This window comes from Grammomys surdaster, unplaced genomic scaffold (assembly GCF_004785775.1).
Source record: "Grammomys surdaster isolate TR1022 unplaced genomic scaffold, NIH_TR_1.0 67, whole genome shotgun sequence".
Classification (NCBI taxonomy): domain Eukaryota; kingdom Metazoa; phylum Chordata; class Mammalia; order Rodentia; family Muridae; genus Grammomys; species Grammomys surdaster.
In genome coordinates, this window is record NW_021604569.1 from 16,565,031 (window position 1) to 16,579,283 (window position 14,253).

The window sequence follows — 14,253 nt, forward strand, 5'->3', positions numbered from 1 at the left end:
TTGAAGTCCCAGGCATTATCTTTTCTGGGACAGGCCTCAGATCCAATCAGAATGTGGTTCATTAGCCAATAACAGTCATACCATGTTCTGCATCAGTGAACACATCTTGCCTGGTAGGTCTGTATTGGCTAAGACCATTGATATTTCTATTCCTCCTGCAATCTCCTTGGCACCTTCCAATACTATGAAAGCTAGATAGCATGTATATTTAGAGATCAGTTTGAGGGTTTTTTTTTTTCATTTTCTTTAGCCACAGTGTGTGGTATCTTCAGCAATAGAACCTTACTATATAGAGAGAACCTTTGTTGTTTTGGAGACCTCTGGGATCTCACTGACCAGTAACTCCTAGGGAAGTATTCCATGTTTTACACTGTGATTTTCATTAATTAATCTAAGTCTTTTAAGTTATATATTGAAATTACCTTACTAGGGAATTTACATAAAGCATTTTCATGTATCTGTAGTTTTGGTTTACCTATCCACTATTTTCTCATCTTCCCCAAACCCTGTTTCTCCCCCTCCCTATTTGGATTATTTTATTGCCAGTTTTGCATTTTCTTTTTGATCACATGTATTTCACTATCCTTCCAATTATCCATTTTAATTGGGTTGTACGAGTGTAGGCTTTCTGGTGGTTTTCCATATACCTTTCCCTTGTGTTAACCTTCCCCATCCCACTTCTTCTAGAGTCTCTCATCCATTTCTTCTTCAGTCATCCAACCCAAGTATTCCCACTGTCTACTTTCATTATAATTACAGTTTCCTACTCTCCTCCTCTTAACATGTACCCCTCCCCTGAAAAAGACCTTTATCTAGTTGTCTAGTTAGTGTCTTACAGTTAGAATTTCTATTGTGAGGATAAAACCATGACCAAATAACACTTCCACATTACAGTACATCAGGTCTGGAACTCAAGGCAGGAACATAGCACAGGCTGCCTCCCCACCACTGCTGCTGCTATTCTTTGCCAGTTACCCCATGGTACTGCCATCTGCAAATTCTGTAGAGTCTCTGTAACTGGGTTGTACTTTCACTGATAGCCTCTCCTGGGCTCTCTTCAAGGACTCGACTCTGCTACATGTTGCTGTCAAGCCATAACCTTGCTTCATGACCCTTGGAACACCTCCTGAAATGGAGGCTGCACTTTTACCCACAGTCTCTCCTGGCCTCTCACAGTGTCAAGCCTTAGCTGTTCTCATGACCCTGCATGCCCTCAAAACCAGCACCACCTGGGTGATTCTATTATCAAGTTCAGCTGACTGCATGACATACCTTGGCCCCCTCTGGACCACTGAGAAAACACTCCCAGAAGATTTTGTCTCAGTGATGCTAATCTCTTAATTGGAACTAATTTCTCAATCTCGGCTGATGAGAATCAATTGTCCCAGGAAAACTAAGTTTTTACTTCAGTGATGTTAATCAGTCTCTTGTTAATTACAGCTGACTCTTTAGCTCCAGATAACCATATAAAAAAACCACACCAAGGGCCCCACTAAGTGTTTAATAGACTTGCAAATCTTACTAGTAGTATTTTTTCATTTCAAGTAAGAAACCAATTTTCCCAGTCTACTTGTGGAGGTGTGATTAGTACCCTCAGTTTATTTTCATCTGATAAAGTCTTTTCTTCCTCCTCCATTTAAAGCAGTGGTTCTCAACCTTTTCAATGCTGTGACCCTTTAGTACGAATCGTCATATTGTAATGACCCCCCCCAGCATAAAATTATTTTCATTGTTACTTCATAACTGTAATGTTGCTACTCTTATGAATCATAATGTAAATATCTGATATGCAACCCTCAAAGGGATCAGAACCACAGGTTGAGAACTACTGGTTTAAATATTTTTTTTAAATAAATAACAATTATGTGTCTTTATGGGTACAGTGTGATTCTTCATTGTAGAAAATGTTAAGCTATTTATATCTTCTACCTCAGCCCTTTGTCTTCTTTTGTGGATGGAAAGTATTAATCATCTATTCTCTTAAGTAATTTGAGAATGCACACACATTTCAGTGTTAGAAACCATGGTTACCATCAGGCAGCATGAAAATTTGTTCTTTCAGTTTAGCTGGAACATGGCATCTTTTGATTAAAATCTCTCTTTTCTCTCTCCCATAGTATGTATAGCCTGTGTTCTTCCACTGACAGACGTGTAGACTGCCTCTGTATGTTGCCTGTTGTGAGTAACAAGAGAGAGAAAATATCCCTCCAGGTCACATGTGTCTATCTTTTGCATAAGTACCCTGAACAGGAGGGCCTAGGTCATGTATTCCTATTTGATGAGCTTTTATGCTCTTTCTTGGGAATGATTACTAATTCAAATTCCTTCCAGCGGTAGCAATATTTCTCTGTTCCATATCCCCCCCCCAAGTTATTTTATCTTCTTTCAAAATAATAACCATTGTAATAGGTGAGGTGAGATATTGTGGTTTTCATTGTTATTTCCTTGATAATTTGACTTGTTGACCAGTTTTAATATATCTGTTGATGTATAAAACAAGAACTGGTTTTGTTTGTTTATGGTAGGGATTTACACTGTAACCTATTTGGCATCAGACTTATTACAATCCTGCCGAGTGGCTTACAGATATGAGTCAGTATGTCTGGTTTCTTTTGACTATGTGTTCAGACCCCTTGGCCATTATTAATTGACATTAATGTATTGTTAGTGTTTCTTGTATAGTTTACATTTTGTCCCTCTATGGGATTGGGGCTACGGTTTGCAAGCATTTTTCCCATCCCATTTCTGCATTTTTGGTCTCTTATATTCCTCTCCCCCTCCCTCTTCCTCTCCCCCTCCCTCCCTCCTTCTCCCTCTCCCCCTCCCCATCCCTCCCCCCTCAGCTATATAGTTGCTATTTTAGTTTGATCTGGTCATATTTGATTCCTTTTGCTTTTGTAACCTTAACCAAGAAGAGCAAAAATCAAAACTTTGGCAATAATAACTGAATAAGACTTAAATAAACAAAAGTATATTCATGGTTTAGATATAAAAAGAATTAGTGTTATTAGTATATACCCAGAGATTCAATACAATCAAAATTCCAAAGTTGTTTTTCACAGAGACAAAAGAAGCAATCCTACGATTCACAAAGAACTACAAAAAGAGCCCAAATAAACCAAGCCCCATGAAGTGGGGGAAAAGAAAGAAAAAAGAAACAAACAGCTGAAGACAGCACACTCCATAATTTTGAAGTACAGTACAGTGTGTTATAAAACTATTATAATCAAAGCAGCAACAGACAGATAACATCAAACTAGAGCGGTGAATGAGACGGGACAGAAAGGTCAGAAATACGCTCACCGGTTTACAGTCACCTGACATTCAGCAAAGCCACCAAGTGAGTGCAGTGAGTAAGAGTTTCTTAATAAACTGGTCTCAGGAAACTGGACATTCATGTGCAGAAGAATGAAATTTGACCTTTATCTCAGCCCATGAACAAAATTAGCTGAAGGTGGATTTAAAGACCTCAAAGTAATATCTGAAATTCTGAAACTATTTGAACAAAACATACAGTGAGCTCTGTGACCTTCGTCTGGGCAGTCATTGTTTTAGATCTCTATTTTTAGCAGACGTTTTTGTCTGTGGATTCTTGGTTGCCATTCTATTTCTTCCTGCACAGCTTCGGACATAAGCATCCCACCACTTCGGGTCCACAAAGGTCCTTCTGAGAAGCAAGCTCTCATCTCATGATCTGCTCATGTGCAGCACTGAGCAGTCCCTCCCTTCCTGATACTCTGAGCTGATTCTCTCTGGCTCTGCCTCTGGATGGTTACCTTAAAGGGTGGTTACCTTACAGGCTGTCTTTCTTTGGGTTCATTTCTATTGGAATCCTTTGATCTACCTGAAGTTTTATGTAGTGAGATTTTGATTATTATTTCTCCAGATAAGCTGCTGTCTGCCCTTTCCCTGTTTTCTTTTTCTGGGAGTTCTGTAATTCGTACGTCGCTCCCTGCCATGTTGTCTCATAGAGTACTCAACTTCCTTCTCTCTTAGGAAGTCCCCTGCTCAGCAATTTCTGGTGACATGTCTTTGCATGTTTGCAGATCTTTATTCTCTTTGATGAGGTTTGCTGGGTACATCCTTAATTGACTTCCCACCTTTGCTGGGTTCTCCAGTCCCAGCACTTTCTCTCTTTGTTGGCTTTTGTCTTTGTGTTCATCTTTAACTTGCTCACATAGTTTTCTTCATGTTGTGTACTCATCTGTCTGTCTTTCCTCTTATAATTCATCAAACTCCACCAAGATAATTGCTTTTAATTTTTTTCAGGTCATTCGTCTCCATTTCTTTAGGATTATTGTCTAGAGATTTAACTTGCCTCTTTTCTCAAGACTTACCTTGTTACTGTGTTACTCTGCACTTTTCATTTGACCAAAACCATTCAACCAATGACAGTTTTCTGGCCTTTTGGCATACTATTTATTTTTTATTTATTATTGTAAACTGTACATTTGAAAAAGAGAAAGACAAAACAACCAACAGCCAACAGCAGCAACAAAACCCCACTCATTCTCCCAGACCTTAGAACATAGCATTTTATGGGTGCATCAGGGTAGTAAGTCCATCTGCAGATCTCGAGACAGCTTAAACTTTGCCTGTTTTTGTATCTTTCCTAGTCTCATGTGATTGTTTCCAGACAGAATATTTATGATTTTCTTTCTTTCAAGTAGTATATAATTTCTTCCTCCCTCTGCTGTCTGTCTGTGGTACTGCAGGCTGCTGACACTACTACCAGCCTCTAGTCTCCCTTGGTCTGGGTAACTCCCCAGGTATCAGAACTGTATTACTCTACACTCTCATGTGACCAAAACCATTCAGACATGCAGCATATACAGAAAGCCAAAGCATTCCATTTCCTTCCCACTCTTGTAATGCCTCCCCTAAATAATCTGTAAGCTGGTACTTACTTCTGATTGTGCCATACTGTGGAAGCCTCCATTAGTGGCAATGCCAGGTCTCTGAGCTCTGGATCAACCACCATTTAAATTCTTTTTTCTTCATTTCCTATCATCTACCCACATCCAAATGACATCAGCTCCCTAAGAGCTATCCTGTCACTCCAGACCGATCCAGTCTCTGCCTAGGCAACCCTTGTTACAATCTGGAAAGTGCCCTTATGATTCCTTCTTCTTCCTCCCAAGGGAGATCTGAGCTGTGCTGACCTTGAGGGAAGAGATGTGATACTTGAAATGAATTGGCTTTCTTGCTTATGTTCATGTGGCTGCTCTTGCTGAGTGGTCTGGGTGCTGTACTTCCTAGCATTCTCAAGCATTCTCATTAAAGCTTTGAGCGCTCCAGGTGGATGTTAAGTCACTGCTTCTATGGAACAAGGAACAGTGCTTCATATTCCTCCATCTTACTGCTGCAAAGGATTTTTAAATTGGGATACATAATTTTGGACTGTTGTCTTCACTCTGAATTTCACATCTTTACTCAAGAAGCTAAAATAAATGGGTTTAATAAATTCTGAAGAGAAAAGGAAAAGATAAATGTTGGGGAAAGAAACTTGAGAGTTTTCTAAGAAATGTAGTTTATAATAATCAAAACATACTCTTAATATTCAACTAAAGGCATGAGGCCTTAGTTCTTGATGCCTCATTTGTCCAACTGAGTAACAGTAGCTTAAGAAAATGCTTCGAAGTTTACCTACAAGACAAGGGGTGGAAGGAGGGGAAAAGAGAGAGTATGAACATAAAAATAACTAAGCTTGTGAGAACATAGATATAGTAAGTAGCTTATGATTGTTTCATAATATATACAAATTGCAAACCATCATTTTCAGCTTATCAAATATATGCAAAGCTTTCTTATCAACTATACTTCAGTAAATAGGAAAATATAGCTTATCAAGCAAATTAATTTTGGATCCCCATAAAAGTGAATAAATTTTTTAAAAAACTATTTTTTAAATAATTTTAAATAATGACGGATTTCAAGAGGTGCTATGATAAATGCCTGGCAAAGTTGGGGCAAGTAAATATTGACTCCTAATTACAGCCACCTAATTACAATTGGGAGCATGGATGTCTGGGAAAAAGAGTCACATGGTTTTCCTCTTCAGACATGCAACAGTCAGACATCAGCTTATTCAGTACTCTGTATTCAGTGGCGTCTGCCCCAGATTCAGTAGCCTAGAGGGGTTCTAGGCCTATGTGATGCCTGTAGTATCCCTTTTTTTTTACTCTACACCCTGAAAGCTTACCTTTAGAAAGTATAGCTGAGAATCCTTCTGTGTGGGGAGGGCAGACTGAGGAGAGGAATCTGCAGAGGTGGACATGTGGAGCTCTTTCCTGTCAGCTAACAACATATCTGCCCAGATAGATGCTCCAGGGAATCTTGAAAGTGTGTGAATAGACTCTCTGCTCTAAAACAATATAAGTGGTCATCCAAAACGCACAAATATTTGAAGACAGGTTGAAATAAGATTATCAGAGATAGATGGGGGAGTAGAGGTAGAGGGGAGAGAGACTTACAGGAAAGTACAACACATAAAGTTTAAAAAGATGAAAATAAAAATATTGTAATGCTAACAAGAAGAAAATGAGAGAAAATTATACCCAAGAAAGAAAACTGTATTGCTGATTTTAAAATAAGTAGAAATCTTGCAAATTAAATATGCTGTAGCATACTTTAGCACTCAAGAAAGTTGGACAGTCAAATAATTGAAATTTCCAAGAGAGAGGCAGGAACACTAGAGAATAAAATGGATAATTGGTTCACGGTCCTTCATGTTCGACTGATTTCCCCTATGTTCAGAGAGGAAAAACAGAAAGAATAAAAAGTAAGGCAAAGCTGAAAGGTAGGGCTAGAACATTCTGCAGGCTACAGGAATATAAATGCTTCCTCAGAACAGAGCACGCTCTGCCACAGCATGGGATATATGGGCACACGGAGAGGACTCCAGGTCAGCAGCAGGGAAACAAATGATGCTGAAGACTGCTCCACAGTGGAGCTGGTATCCCGTCGGCACAGTGGCAGACTAGGAGCAGGCAGGCCTGAATGTTTCCAGTGTTTTGTAATTGTTTACTTCCCTCTGTACCCATGTACAGTGTAATAGGATAAACACGTTTTAAGATTCAAACGTTTTTAAGTTCAAAGTCTCAAAAATCTTCACGTACAGCTTGTTCCATAAACAGGGAATCTACAGAGTAGGAAAAGTGAATTTCCTGGAAATTCAACTATGAAGTGTCAGTTAGGTACCAAGTCAGCTCCCCAGGCAGGATACAGGAAGACACTGTGGAGCTTCTTCTTCAGGGCTGGGCACAGGGCAAAACATAAGAACTTCTTGTTTTCTCTTTAAGGATTTTGGGCCACAGTTACCTTGAGGTAACAGACACCAAACCTGTTGATAAGGATGAACTACTGAGGGGCCAGATAGAGAATGATGATTGAAGCGTCATGTTACAATTTTGGGGAAATAATAGAGAATTAAAATCATCCCTCTCCATGTGTGTGTAAGAATTAAGTCCTTATATTTTAGAGCAGAAAGTCAGAACTCTAGCACAGGCAAATCAAGACAGCGTAGGAACTGTCTGTCCTCTATGGTGAAACAGTGCATTGTAATGGACGGTGTTTTCTATGGATGCTGCTGGAGTGGAAGTGGTAACTAAGACTCGTTGACAACTACGCTTTGAAGGGTTATTTGAGTTGATGTTTGCCTGTCTTCTCATGCAAAGTATAGCAAAGAACTTTGAAAGCATAAAGAGATTGTTGTGGTATATTACAGTACCAGGAAATAAAAAGCACCACTTTTAAAAGAGGAAAAATTAAAAATTAGAAAAAAAAGAGATATGCCTACAGTTAGTACTTGATCTAAACAAAATGATTTTTTTCTACTTTTTGTTTGCATGTACATTTACTGTTTCACCATAGAGGATTGAGTATTTTGCAGTAAATGTATATTACTGTTAAAATTTATAAACGTCATACAGATATATGGACATACACACTTCTAGTCACATCGAGGGGGATTATTTTCTTGTAGAGTAGTGCCTTATCAATTCTGTGTTCTAGTACTCATGAAGCATGCTTGAATTACTGAACCAGAGAGCACCCAAATCAGACCTGTGCTACTAGCCGGTGGCAGTGTGCACAGCCTCCAGGCCTAGAAAGGTCTAATAATGGTTGGACAGGATTAGACTATGAGGAACTGAAGACAGGAAAGAATGGAGTCATCCTCTGCACCCATGCCCTTCCTTTTCAATGAATCCAAATCAAGTGACATGAACGAGTTGTAACTTTGACTTTGACTGCTAGGAGGAAAGGAAGATAATTGAGTCCTTCAGAAGCAAAGACCTGCAATCACTGGCTTACAGACAAAAACAGATTTTACTTTCAGCAGGGCTACCTGCCCAAACTGCTGGTAGTGTTAGACTTCCATTGTCATCATCTCTGAGGCACAGCTGGATATCTGTTCTAGATGGGAGACTGATATCCCAAATCTTGGTCTAAAGGCCCCGTATAGAGATGCTTCACTGTGGGCCTAGCTGCAGAGTAGATACTGTAGCTTGTGTTCATCCTGGCTGTTCTGAGATGTCTACAGGAAAAGGCAGAGTGGGACCTGAGCTCTTCTATTTCAGAATGATTAAGTTAACTCTTTGTTCTTCAGTAAGGACAAGGTTCAATTTTTTTTTCTCCAAAAAAATGCCTAGAAAATAGGCATTTCCTACACAAAATAGGGAGCTAGGGAATTTGGAAGTATCCCTGCCACTTCGAGTCTACACCAAAGCATGAAAGACCACTACTGCTTGGACAGGCAGTGTGACAGCTTGCCTTTTATGGCCATGCCACCAAAAGCCTGCTTGTGAGGGGCATACATTCCATGTGTGGTTTGCCTCTTACAGACCAGCTAATCCTTGCTGTCCTTTATTGCTCTTCCTAGGCCTCCCTCAGCTCACAGGCTGATCTTCAGAAGAAGAAGAGGCGGGCACCAGCTCCTCCTCCACCACAGCCTCCTCCACCAAGTCCTGTGGTCCCCAACCGCAAAGAAGATAAGGAAGAGAACAGGAAGAGCACAGTGGGTGAGTGAATATGGCCTGCTCTGTGCATGTCTCTGGGATGCCTGCTTTAACACACTCTTGTTAACCCTGGCAGTGGAGTCCTTTATTAACTACATTAACCAGAAAACAAGTATGCTAAAGAAAGTCTGGAAATGACTAGCTCTGAATTGCCTTAATATCTTATTGCCACTGAGGAAGGTGTGGAGGACATGAAGATAGTGGGGAGGATGGATTGTGGTTAAAGAACCAGAACCCTAGGAGAAAGTGACAAGTGGGGCTCATGTGAGTGGCTGTGACATGTGTTGCTGACTGGAGGATGTCTGTAGAGGTTGTTTGAAAAGGTGTTTGTCATATGAAAGACATCTTAGACCTCTCAAGGGATATAGAATTTGTGCCTTCCTAACCTGAATGTCTGGAATCTGAAATTCTTCAGAATCTAAACCATATGAACACCATCATGGTACCACAAACTTGTACCATGGAGCTTGGTTTCATGAAAAAAATTATTTTGAAATTACATAAAATTACCTTCAGATTCTGTATATATGAACTATAAATGAATTTTATATTTGGACATGAGTTCCCTCACCAAGATACCTCATCGTGTATATGTAAATGTTCTACAATTAGAAAAATCTGAAATCCAAAACACCTCTGGTTCTGAGCATTTTGATATCATCCTTTGAGTTCCTATTTGAAAATAATCACCATTTTACATTGCTGATACAGCTAAAACAGCCCCAATGTTGAGAGTAAGAGAACTCAAAAGAACCAGGATGGAGTCCTGACACTGGTAAGCAAGGAGTAACCTGTGAGATCATTATATCCCACCCTTGTGTGCTGTAGAACATTGTGGACAACAGTAAGGGCTGGACTTTCAAGATTCATGAACCTCAGGAGGCTCATTTTTATTTTAAAATCTTTGAGTATCCACCATTTCACTGTAGTAGGACTACAACCAGCCCTTGCCGAGAAGGGATTAGAACTTTGAAGCATTGGATTATCTGGTTAAAAGTTCCATCAGAGCCCTGGCTGAAGCCATGAAGCAATCATGCCCAGTAATGGTTCAGACAGCCTTTGTTTCTCCATTGACAAAGTCTTTGAACCCACAGGGACAATACTCCCAAACATAAGTGGTTACTGCATTGTAAAGTTCTGAAATGTTAATAAGGGTGAGTTGGCTGTCAGCATTCTTTGCTTTAGTCAGTACTTTACTTGTAATGCCTGGCATTTCATATCCTGAGAATCAATTATCCTAAGGAGTAACAACCTATATTTTATATCAGTTCTTCCAATTTCCCAGAGGAATATAATGCCAGAATAAAAACAAGGGGTGAAGGGATGGCTCAGAGATAAGGACTCGTGCCACCAAGCCACATACCTGAGTTTGATCCTAGAAACCTATGAAGAGAACATCACAGGTTATTTATACTTTGACATCCATGTGCAAGTAATGCCCAGATCCATACTCATGTGTGTATAAATATACATACTCATGTGTGTATAAATATACATACACTAACAAACAAATATTTAAATGTGTAAACACACATACACTAAACAAATGGACAAATAAATGTGTGAACACACATACACTAAATAAATAAATGGATAAAAAGGCTCATTTAAAGAAGCATTCTATAAAAGAATGAAAAACCCAATAAACAATTACCAGTTCATTTGAGCTATACTATTTTATTTCATGATGAGAGAGCCATTTCCTCCCTCCGAGCTCTCCTCTTCCTTTTTATGAATAAATACCTCAATTTTAAGGGAGAAATTGTGGGAACATTTTTGGAAGTACCTACTTTAAGTATTATGTGCATTTGTTAAGTCAGCTTCCAAACCCAACACCCTATTTCCAGTCCAGGAAGGACTAAAGCCTCATATTCCCTGAACCTAGGCCATGCTGGATATGAGATCAGCTGGTGCCCATAGATGCCAACAGAGATGTGAGGCATATGTCTAAAACTGAAAACTGTACCAACATCCCGTCATTGAGAGATATTGCAAAGAGAAGATGTGGGTGGTGGCAGTTTTCCATGCTTCCTCCTACCCGGTCTAAAACTTGTTTTGGAGACAAGAAAAGCCAGAATCCCTTTCTTTCTAAGAATAATGTTACCATTTGAGGGCAGGAGCTGGTAGACAAGGACTTGTGGTTACTGCTAGGTGAATGGCTTTGATATTGGATGTGGCTGGTCTAATGCAGAGGGAACTGGGATTTGACATTGGGAATGGCTAGCATGGTGCAAACTGAGGCTGGATTTGAAATTGAACATGACTGCTTTGGTATTGAATGTGATTTGTTTAGCATAAGATTTGGTATTGGGCGTGACCACGTTTGGTATAAGATTTGATGTTGTATACATACACTTTGTTGTTGGATTTGGTATTGGATATGGCTGGTTTGGTGCAGAGTGGTATGGGGTATGGTGTTGAGTGTGCCTGGTTTTATGTCTGATGAGCAATAGTAATATACCCTTGGTTAAAAGATAGGACGTCCTTTGGCTTAACCTTTGAATCCTTCCCATGTAGGTGTTGGACGTCAGGTGCCACAAAAGCCTCCCAGAGGCACAGCTCGGGGCCCACCCCAGTTAGTGCTCCCCCCGCCCCCACCCTACCCTCCTCCTGACACAGATGTGACAGAGCCTGTCACCTTTCCTGGGGAAGGCGCTGGTTCCGAGACCTCAGAGCTGAGACCTAAACGTACGTGCCTCTTGCTTCCATTCCAGCTATGTGTTGACCATCTGTCTTTCTGGTCTCTACTGGTATAAATCTGTGTTTAGACATTCCCTTCTTGTTTTTGGACACCTGTACCTTTCCTTTCCAAATGCTCAATGCAATGCATCTAGCTTCACAGAGTGCGCTGCGAATCTCACACAGTAGCCTGAAGAATGATGTAGTCAGTCAGTTTCTATTCCTGTTGGTTTTTAGCTGAGGCTGTGTTCGTGGATATATAGTCAGTGAGGAGCTGATGCTCTTGGGTTGGGAGTTTCTTAAGAATGTGTACAGATAGCAACAGCCTCTGGCAGAACAAACATTGCCAGTCTGCTGATGCTCACTCAGGATGGATATGGATGCATATCAGGACAGTTGGTGTCCAGGAACTTCGAGGACATCATTTATAAGTCAGCTATGAACCTCATGGCCAGTGGCTAGGCATTGGAATGCTTCTCTATAGTCAAAGATACCCGGCAAACCAAAGAAGAAATAGCATTAGTCTAGCCACAGCCAGAACTAGTGTTCTGTTTTGCATCTGTTTCTTACTATGCCCTCTCTTCTCTCAAAGTCTCTTGGGATTCTTCTTGGATGTTGATAAATATGTATAGCATTCCTACTTTGAGATAGATAAGAACTTTGCAAGTCACACATGTTTGAAAGGCATCCCCTTCATGTCAGGCCTGTGACAGTGCTTCTTACAAAGTAGGCTACTTCATAGACCATGGATTCCAATGGTGCAGTGTCACTCTGAGGTAGCCCATTACCAACATCTGTATAATCATGCACTGTAGGAAATTTGTACTTTTCCATCATTACATTTACCTTTTACTGTCTTTGAAAATGATAATTACCTGCCCGGTAACTTATCTCCTTTCTTTGGGAAAAATAATGGTGACTCAGTTCACAATTTTCCACAAATAGTTCTTGTTCCTTTGAATTATTTTTATCCTCTTTATATTGAGCATGTTTCTTTATGCAAATGAATTGTTATAAGGTATTTGATATTTAAGAATCAACTAAAATTTCCGGAGAGATGGCTCAGTGGTTAAAAGCAACTGTTGCTCTTGCAGAGGACCTACGTTCAGTTTCCACCATCTATATCATGACTCACAACCATCTGATGCTTTCTTCTGACCTCCATGGGCACCAGACATGAACATTGTACACAGACACACATGCAGGAAACTACTAATACACTTGAAAATAAAAATAATATTTAAAGAAGAGTCAACTAGATATCTGTAAATAAAAATGCTAGCTTTCTCATCTCAAACCATCGTGGCATCGCTGAGGAAAGGACTATTTAAGCCCCCTCACACCAAAGCACTTGTGATTTCAGAGGCCAACTCCATGACTATTATCCTCACTCACAACATCGCTTCCCTATGGGGACAAGTTATGACGAGAGGATACCTATAAGATCTGCAGTATAACGGTCTACAAAGGGTGAAAGAGCCATGGAAAGGCCTGAACTATCTCCCCAACTTGCCTTTCTGCAGACCCCCACACCCAGCAGGCAGGTTGGGACTATAGGCAGATCTCAGCCTGCCCCGAGAATTTCTAAGACATCTGAAGGGTATGAAGTAAAGCAGAAGACAGTTATAAGGCTTCATTTCTTCTTGCCTTGTGGCTCAGCTTCTCATCCAATGGTAACTGCCATCTGTCTTTGAGCTTACTTCTCTGGGTATGGCATTTCTTAACCCTCCACATCATAAATCACCTTTCTTCCATCCTCCCCAACCCACAGGGACACATGTAATCTAGTAGGTCTAGACAAAGGCCCCAGAAGCCATTAGATGAGTCAACAAATGCCATTTTGTCTGGTCTCCCTTGGCCCCTGCAATTCAGTCCAGCCCCTTGGACATATCTGAGTCCACTCCTCTCTCCTGTGTGTGAACTAGAATCTCAACTATTCAGTGCAGAGCTGTTATGTTGCCTAATTAGCAGAACTGGCCTGTCAGTTGCTTACAACATTGAAAATGGATCATCTGCCCAATCAGGCAGACTACAACTTGCCTTTTTTAATTCAGGATTTAAAACATAGCTAGAAAAAAATGAAATCTTTATATTCTTACATAAAGCAGAAATCTAGTTACTCCTCTAACCTTGTCTTGAGAAAGGCAAAAGTGGTGGGCATATAAAGTATCATATGCTACTCGCCTACTCTCCTAATCAGACTTCCGGCTGCTTGAGGCGATGTGAATTCTCAGTAGAGATATTCTCATGCTAGCTCCAAGGTCTTATGTATCTCCTCCTGCCTTCACTTTTTAAACTTCATTCCTTATAAAGGAATTTCTATGCCTTCAGTGGGATCTTGAGTATCTAGGCCAGGTGAGGGTCCACCAGGGATCTCACACATGAGCTCTCATATAGACTCTCCCTCACCTCTGCCATCAGAATTAAGCCTGAATGTCTTAAGTAATGTAGTGAAATGTCTTACTACAGAACCTCAGCCCTCTGTCTTGCTTTGTTCACCACACTCTTTCCTTCCTTCCTTCCTTCCTTCCTTCCTTCCTTCCTTCCTTCCTTCCTT

General features: G+C 40.4%; 1 protein-coding gene across 2 annotated transcripts in view; it reads left to right on the forward strand.

The window, feature by feature from the left end:
- Cobl (cordon-bleu WH2 repeat protein) overlaps nt 1–14,253 on the forward strand; it is a 232,547-nt gene that overhangs the window by 151,559 nt on the left and 66,735 nt on the right. Inside the window, exons 8-9 of one of the 2 annotated variants that reach the window (XM_028777526.1) lie at nt 8,882–9,020; nt 11,535–11,705. In XM_028777526.1, coding sequence (XP_028633359.1) covers nt 8,882–9,020; nt 11,535–11,705 — 310 coding nt within the window. The remainder of the gene's footprint in view (nt 1–8,881; nt 9,021–11,534; nt 11,706–14,253) is intronic. The other variant, XM_028777534.1, reaches the window with a different exon arrangement.